This window comes from Sceloporus undulatus, chromosome 4 (genome assembly GCF_019175285.1).
Source record: "Sceloporus undulatus isolate JIND9_A2432 ecotype Alabama chromosome 4, SceUnd_v1.1, whole genome shotgun sequence".
Taxonomy (NCBI): Eukaryota; Metazoa; Chordata; class Lepidosauria; order Squamata; family Phrynosomatidae; genus Sceloporus; species Sceloporus undulatus.
This window is the reverse complement of record NC_056525.1, coordinates 198,540,708-198,548,885: the sequence shown is the minus strand read 5'-3', so window position 1 is coordinate 198,548,885 and position 8,178 is coordinate 198,540,708. Positions and strand designations below refer to the sequence as shown.

Sequence of the window (8,178 nt, the reverse complement as noted above, 5' to 3'; positions counted from 1 at the left end):
TATTGATTTCACCACCATAACCCTCTGCTCTCTCCTTCTGGATATTAACTCCTGTTTGGATGGGTGTGTGGTACAGAACTATAAATTGCAAATGGAGATAAAGCTCTCTTTGGAAGGTTATTATTTATTGTTGAAAGTTTTCAGTAGGTAGAATTTTTCAAAAGTCAGACTGCATTTAGAAAGTTTTACAAATTCTAAACTATATGCTTCTTTAAGCCAAATAATATTTAGTTCTCAAAAGAGCTGTGTTAGAACCTGTGATTTCAGATGATTTACTGATTATTGGAACTGAAAGTGTTTAAATCTATTTAGCAGACATTCCTTTCTAAACCAAATAATGGTTCTAATTATCATAATTCAATAATGATACTTCTGTAGAATGGGTTAGTATGCAAGTAAGTTTATGAAATAAAAACAGCCAAAATATGTGTTTTGTTTTTTATTTAAAAATTCAAATGCCTAGCTGTTCTCCTTTTTCTAAATGCTTTGATTTTTTATAGAAATGTAACAACACAGCTATTAAAATGCATTCCACAAATTCTAGTAATAAATAACACTTTATAGGCAGCACATGCTCAAACCAGTGGCCTTGTTAGTCTTTGCTCTGAAGTCAGTAACGAACAAACATGCTGTTCATGTCCAGGAAAGATTGCAATTCAGTTTGCAATGAAAGAAAATGCCAGCTGTTCTCCAGTAGAAAAGGACTGGTCTCTTAAGATTGAATTCCAGGAATGAACTTCTTCCCAGTCCAGAGAGGATAGGAGATGAGGGAGATAGGATAAATGACTGCTAGGTACAATCCAGTAGTCACTTGACTGAGCAGAACATATTGTGTGCTTATTTCAATGCAAAACCAAATATTTTATGATTTATTGATGCAGACCATTTCTACTTCAGAAACAGAATACAGTATGACAGTAAACATACACACCAGTTTAAGCCTGGTTCCAACAATCCAACTACTATAACCTTACAGTAGTGGGAGGGGGAAGTAACTATTACCTCAAAACAGATCTATGATTTTATTCCATATTAGTTTTAAGTAATGTTAAAGTCCTTAGCAAAATATGCCTTTTTGTGTAAGCAGTCCCCTTTTGTTGATCTCTTAGAAGGTTGTTTTCCTCCATATTCTCCGCCACTATGGCTTAGTACAAATCTGAAGACACTGGAAATAGCTTGTCGTTCTAGAAGTTATTCCATGTTGGAACACTTTTTAAACTGTATTAAAATATGTAATTTGAGTTTTTTCAGGTAATGAACTCATCAGTTCTAAATTCTATGTGATGAATGGTACCCTGAAGTTTCATTTGTGTTATGTGAGTGGGTAGGTGTACAATAAATATATTTAAATTCTATGCTTCAGCAGATTTTTGAGAGAGCGACTCAATTAAGTCCTTATAAATAGCAGAGTTCATAAACCGAGGGTAGGAGTCTCTGTGCATCAAAGTGTAAATCTGGAGCTGTGCATCATCAAAAGTATGTTGTGATGGCTCCAGCATGTTCCGGTTGATAACTTCCCTTACTCTTGAGTCTAGGCTGACCTGTGAATAGTGGAAACATTTGTTAATGGCACACAAAAACACCTTTCTCTACTGCAAACAGTGGAAGAGATCAGATATAGTCATAATGGAACTAAACTACACTGGTATAACTGGAAAAATTCAGGATCAGAGCCTTTTCAGAGCCTTTGACATGGATGCGCTCCTGTCTCAACAGTATTTTCTTAGCCTAATTTTTTTTTAATCCACAACATTCAGTTTTATTGTTTAATGGGGAGGGAAGGAGGGACAGAGACAAACAATTCAACAATATTGGTTAAAAATAAAACCTCACATAGCTTTGGATTCCTGTGTTAAAAGCAGTGCTCTGGTTATACACAGATAAGTGTCAGAGATGAGAAATTCACTTGGAATCATTAAAGCCTGTGAATATACAAAATGCTTTTTGGCATGCATAAAGTAATTGCAAATCCTTTTTTTCTGGTAGTACCTCTTCACAGGGTAGTTTGGAACAGACCACGTCCTTTAGGAAAAGCTTTGCTTTGGATCATATGTCCTTGATTCTTCTGCTACCTTTGCACTAGGAACCAAAGTGTTTCCAGCATTTTTGACACATGACAGTGCATGGCTGGTGGCTGCTTTGTTGAGTGCATCATAAACTGAACTGGACTAGCCTGGTGCCTTAATAAGGCAGATGACAGAGCAAGGAGTGGTAAAGATGCTGTTTCCCAATCCTTGCCATGCTGGAGTGCTGGTCATGATCTACAAAGCTCTTCAGAGCTAGTTCCCAATGAAGGACGATATGGCTCCCAACACAGGCAGTTTCCCTAGTTACCTCCCACTATCACAGAAGCTCTCCCACTACCACAAAGCATTGTGCTGGTTGGCTAAGTAGTTCTGAGGAACTACATAGCTAGGCATATAGGAAGCAGCTGATGATGGCAGGAACGCAGGGGCTTGGGCTGTTATTTTTGTCTCTTTTTTTTTCTTCTGAGTCACCATCACTGCGTCTTCCTCATCTACATCCTCTACCCTCTATCCTTGGTAGGCAAGAGAGCAGAACCCATATTTTTCTCCTTTTGACACCCACTGTCACATCACACCTCTGCCAGTGTGTGTGAGACTCAACATTTTGCCTCCTACAGTAGGCAAGAAAGCTTGAGCCACCCTATTTGTTAAGAGCTGTGTAGAAGGGCCCTGTATTCTAAGTAGAAGACAAGGGCTATATGTCACAGTGCCTTTGAGTGAAAAAAGAGATATGGATGTAGAGTGGACAAATGGGCATGTTATGAGAATTGTGCTCAATATTTCCTATTCTATGGAGTCAGAATTTTTAAGGAAGGTAAGATTTCAGTAAATATATACACCTCACTAATTACTACGTAACAAGAAAAAGGGGATGCAGGATTAATGCTTTCTTCACTCCATCACATAAAATAAGATTTTCAGTCATGCTATCTTAAAAAAAACTATTACAGAAGATGAATAAAGTATCTTAAAACAAACACATTCTTTTTAAATCAGCATAGAAGCATCTTGGAATATTCAATGTTCCATCTAAGATCTTTAATTTGGTTATTTTTTAATTGTAGCTACTGAAAAATGTTACAAACCTCTTTTGGAGAGAGGATGGAAATATAATCTTCATATATAAGTCTTGCTTTCTCTTCAATGACACTCTTATTGGATTCCCGCTTTAGGTCTTCACAGGCCATCCAGAAAAGCATGTTCTCTTCACTGAATTCTGTGCGAAGGAACTCCCTGAAAGCATTTCTCCCTGCTGGTGTTCTCATCAATTTGTCAAAGGACTGGGACCAAGTGTTCACTTCTTCCAGAGTAGGAGTGGAGCTTTAAGAGAAGGGAAAACATGAGAGCAGGAATTACCAAGCTAGCCATGTGAAAAGACAATTCAGTGATTCATGGAAATGGGGCGATTACATGAACTCGGTGCAGATTGGAGGTCTTCCCATGTAACAAGGAAAACATGTCACACATCCTTCCCCAAATGGGGAAAGGCTAAAAGCTTCATCACTTGGCAAGAAGTAGAGATAATCTGTTTATGAAGAAGTTCGATATGTCCTGTTGCAAGTTTGTTGTTGTGTGCATTCAGTTTGTTTCTGACTTACGACGACTCAAAAGCAAACTTTTCACGGGGTTATCTTGGCAAGTTTCTTCAGAGGAGATTTGCTATTGCCATCTGAAGCTAATACTGTGTGACTTGCCCAAGGTCACCCAGTGAGTTTCATGACCAAGTGAGGATTTGAACCCTGTTCGCCATAGTCATAATCCAATGCTCAAACTACTATACCACACTGGCTACACTGAGAAATGTGTACATCATCTACCCCTTGCAGTTTCTCTGCAAAGACCTCATGTTCAGATAATGTCACTTGTTTTGATTTCACCTCCACACTTTCTCCCAACTAATGGCCCTTAGGCAAAAAAATGATTCAGGATGTGGAAGATATAGCTAATATGGCATGTCTGACCTGCTGAAGGTGCAGCATACCCAGGAGTGAGGAAGTGTGGGCTGCACGTGATCCTCAGCCCTTTTTCTGTGGCCTCCTAACCCAATCCAACCCCCCAATTATTTTTTAGAATTTCTTTAGAATTAAGACTGATGTCCCTTGTTAACTTAGATCACAAACTCCCATCTTTATTGCTACTTTTTCTCTTACTCCTCACTAAAATCTTAGACTTCTGGTTGTGTATATGTGTATGAGGAAGAGAGAGAGGGGGAAAGACAAATTAGCAATCACTTTCAGTTACAGAAGACTTCCCCCTACCCTCTCATAAAATGGCTTAAAATGAATAAAAAAGTTTTTCCCCCACCAGATGGTGTCAGTTATTGCAATGAATTCACACATTGTCTAAAGACATTGTAAGGCAAAAGCAGCCTAGTTTCTCGTACAACAAATAAGCAAAATAGCAGTTGCTGATTTAGAGAACTGCCTTTAATTTTTTTTTTTTATTTTTCATTTATTTATTTAGAAAGCTGGGAATCTGGACATTTCTCTCCCACCTCTCATTCAACAACCATAAATCCTATTGGTACTTCCTACCTTTCTTCACAATTTGCAATAGTTTCTGATCTGAGTTCATGTGATGCTGCTCTTGCTCTTTCTTCTTGATTCCGAACAGTAAGACTGCAAAGTAAAAAAAATGGTTTGATTAAGCTGAAATAACAATTTCCTGAAGCTTTGGAAAGGGAAGGACATCCCATTAAACAGGGTGGCAGAGCAGAGAAAGCCCTTTCCCATGTGTCCATGCAATGTAGATTCCTACCAAATTTCTCATGCTCTTAATACTCCTGCACCACATGCTTTTCTTCTGAACATATTGTTTTATTTATTAAAATAATGCTATCCTCCCTTCTGTCATAAAATCTCAGGGAAGCATAGAATCATAGAATACACTTAAACCATTTAACCATTTCAGATAAAACCATACCATATTTAAATAGCATCAAAATATATTTGCACAACTAAAACACTCCCGAAATAAGTGCATTCTAATTGTATTATAGTTTTTTTCCCTTTGCATTTCCTCTCAAAAACCTGGGACTGAAGCAGATTCAAAATCTTATTGCATCTTCTCTCATTGGTTTGTATGTACTTCAAAGGGAAATCTAGTTTGACGGTGACAACAATCTTAGTATGTTTAATCTTTTCCTCCAGTGTCATTTTATAAACATAACTAAAATTCATTCTTTCTCTCCAACTAACATTCCCAACTGACCACACTGGAACAAAGTACTAGAACTATGCAAGCATCTGTAGTGTGTCTAGACCTTGGCAACGTAACTTTTCTGAACTACAGTATCCTTGGCCATACTGGGTGGGGAATTCTAGGAGTCTGAAAAAGTATATTTGCAAAGCCCTGTATATAGCCCTTCATACACAAACTGAGACTATTAGAAGCTTAGAAGATCTAGTGGCTGAGATGAGTGATATGATGTGTCCAGCCTTCCAGACTTTGATGCCTTGCTGGCTATGGATCCTGGGAGATGCAGACCTACAGCACTTTGAGGGCCACCCCATTCCACTCCTGGTTTAGATAAAGAAAGGAGCACAATATTGCTGTTTCAGTCACAATGTGATCTGCACCTAAAAAGAAATGAAGGTACAAATTTCCATTGTAGTTCTCTTATGCTATGTCCTGAGACTGGGATCTTTGCCTCACATGGCTGGGTCTCAAGCCAGCAGCTTGCCCACAGCTGTCTAGCGATCTTCCTTGAAAATTTGCTTCTTTGAACTATAGCTGACAGAGTCCCCCAGCCAGCATGGTCCACAAAAGTAACTTTACCAAGCTCTGAGCTGAACAGCTATAGACTTGGGGTTTCTGTGTCTAAGAGGTCCATCTGCTGCTCCACATTTAGACAGCCATGCCAAATTCATTGTGACACCCTGGGGAAATGAGTACTGGCATGTAAATATTACAGTGTGAAAAACCATCTAATGAAATTGTGAAGTCCTTCAGCGCAAAATTAGAGACATGAAAATCTACTCAGTCTGGTTTTGCTGAGTTTCTTAGAATCCTAGCTACAGTTTCCTTCCATCCTTGTCCTATACTCATTTGCTAGATTTTATGTTTTCTTGCTGCACTGAAAGTCATGTACATTTCAGTAGCATTTTTCCTAATTTGTGCATTTAATGGTTGTTTACCTAATTTAGTCAACAGAGAAAGGTTAATAGTCAGAGAGAAAGGCTGATAATCCAGGCTTGCTGGCAAGTTTCACTCTGGGATAGGGATGGAAAAGGGAGGGAGAAATCAACAATATTTGAAATATTATTTTAAAAAAAATTCTTGGGTGTCGGGAAACTCGGATATGGAGAATCCTCGACTGATGAAAGTCTTCTCAGTTTGGGACAAAATTCACATGTGTATGTGGGGGGGGGAGAGGTTGTGCAGAAAACTACACTTTCCATGTAGAAAATGTTGTTTCTTTTGAGGAAGAAGAGTGCTATTTTCTATGCAGAAAATACTTTCTATGTAAAATTATGCATTTTATGCAGAAAAATTCCTAAACAGGAAGAAACAAGTGGCTTTACCAATTTTCTTTCTGCTTTAAAAACTGTTTTTCACAGCAAGAAAATTGCCAAAACTACTTGTGGCTTCCTTCAACAATGAAAGCAACAGAAATTTACATCCCTACTCTGGGTGGGGTGGGTGAAGTGGTTTGACTGTTGGACCAGGGTTCGATGCCCGGCTGAGACATGAAACCCACTGAGTGACTTTGGGCAAGTCACATGCTCTCAGCTTCATGGGAAGACAATGGTAAACCTCCTTTGACCAAATCTTGCCAAGAAGCCCCCATGATAGGTTTGCCTTAGGGTCACCATAGGTTGATATACAACAACAACTCTGTGTGAGCTACCTTCATCAGATCAGCTGCCACAAAACCAAGAGTAGATCTGCTCCCTCCCACATCGATTGATATACCAGCCATCCTGTCACACAGATTTTACTTTTCTCTGCATCACTTTAATCTCCTCAATATGCAAAATATGTTTCTGTGCATTTCCCCCAATTATGAACATTTTAGCTATTTGCATTTTATTTTAAAATGGTGCATTATTTGGGCACACACTATTTCTCCTTTAAGCAACACAGATGCTCAAGATGTGCTTAAGATTAAATGAGTGTATCTTCTCACAAGAAGTCTTGAGGGCTGTAAAATTTTTACTTTTGTCAAGACTAATGCATAGAATTTATTTTTATTGTACAATGCTCTGACTTGTTTTTAACCTATTGTATGTATAATGTATAATGTATGTAAACCGCCCTGATCCAAGGAAGGCGCGGTATATAAATAAAACTTTTATTTTTATTTATTTTAGAATGACATTCCTTTTCTTCCATAGTCTTAATGGGATGGCATATTCAAGAAGGAGCATCTACTTTCACATTCAATTGTTAGCATCCTTTGGGTGACTGGCTCTCCTCTCCTAGTTTCATGAATTTTTGTAATTAGATGGATGGTGACAACAGAATAAAGGTCAAGCTGTCTAAGGTATCCTATTTATTCAGTGGTGTATTATTAGGTTTCATAGTGCAAAAGGTTTTCTAATGTCTATATTCAAGGGAGAGAACTTGATAAATAATCAAATGGGCATCCAAAATAAATAAATAATAAAATGTCACAATTAAGTTTATGGGGCATGGATGCAACCTTGTGCATGCCACTAAACCCAGTGGTGCTTACACTAAGGTTTCATAACTGTTACTTTGCTAGCTGCCTTTTAGTTGAAAATACAGATAATCCTGTTTAGTTGCCACTAAACTACCAGTCTGAGGTCTCAGCAAAAGAAAGAACATTTCAAATCTCTGATCATGGAATTTTAATGTAATATTTTTGTGTCACAATGGACATACGGTCCTGGCTTTTGGACACCCAGTGAAGACAAATGGACACATACAATTTAACTGATGAACCGCATGATTCCCAACCCTGTTTAAATTACTTCTGCATGTTACTGCAAGTCAAGAATAAAAACAATCCCAAATATTTTAGAAGTCTAAATATCCTGAAGGCACCAGCTCCCACCTGATCTTGGAAGTTAAGCAAGGTACAGCCTGGTGAATACTGAGAGTGTGAAAGGAATACTAGGCATTGTTGTTAAGTGCCTTCAAGTTATTACCAACTTATAAGTAAGCTTAAACCAAATCTACCACAGGG

General features: G+C 38.2%; 1 protein-coding gene across 1 annotated transcript in view; it reads right to left on the bottom strand.

The window, feature by feature from the left end:
- Window positions 1-257: 257 nt before the first annotated feature.
- Window positions 258-8,178, bottom strand: part of RGS20 (regulator of G protein signaling 20) — a 31,053-nt gene continuing 23,132 nt past the window's right edge. Inside the window, exons 3-5 of the mRNA XM_042462966.1 lie at window positions 4,562-4,645; window positions 3,113-3,347; window positions 258-1,541 (exon numbers count right to left, since the gene is read on the bottom strand). Coding sequence (XP_042318900.1) covers window positions 1,353-1,541; window positions 3,113-3,347; window positions 4,562-4,645 — 508 coding nt within the window. The 3' untranslated portion in view covers window positions 258-1,352. The remainder of the gene's footprint in view (window positions 1,542-3,112; window positions 3,348-4,561; window positions 4,646-8,178) is intronic.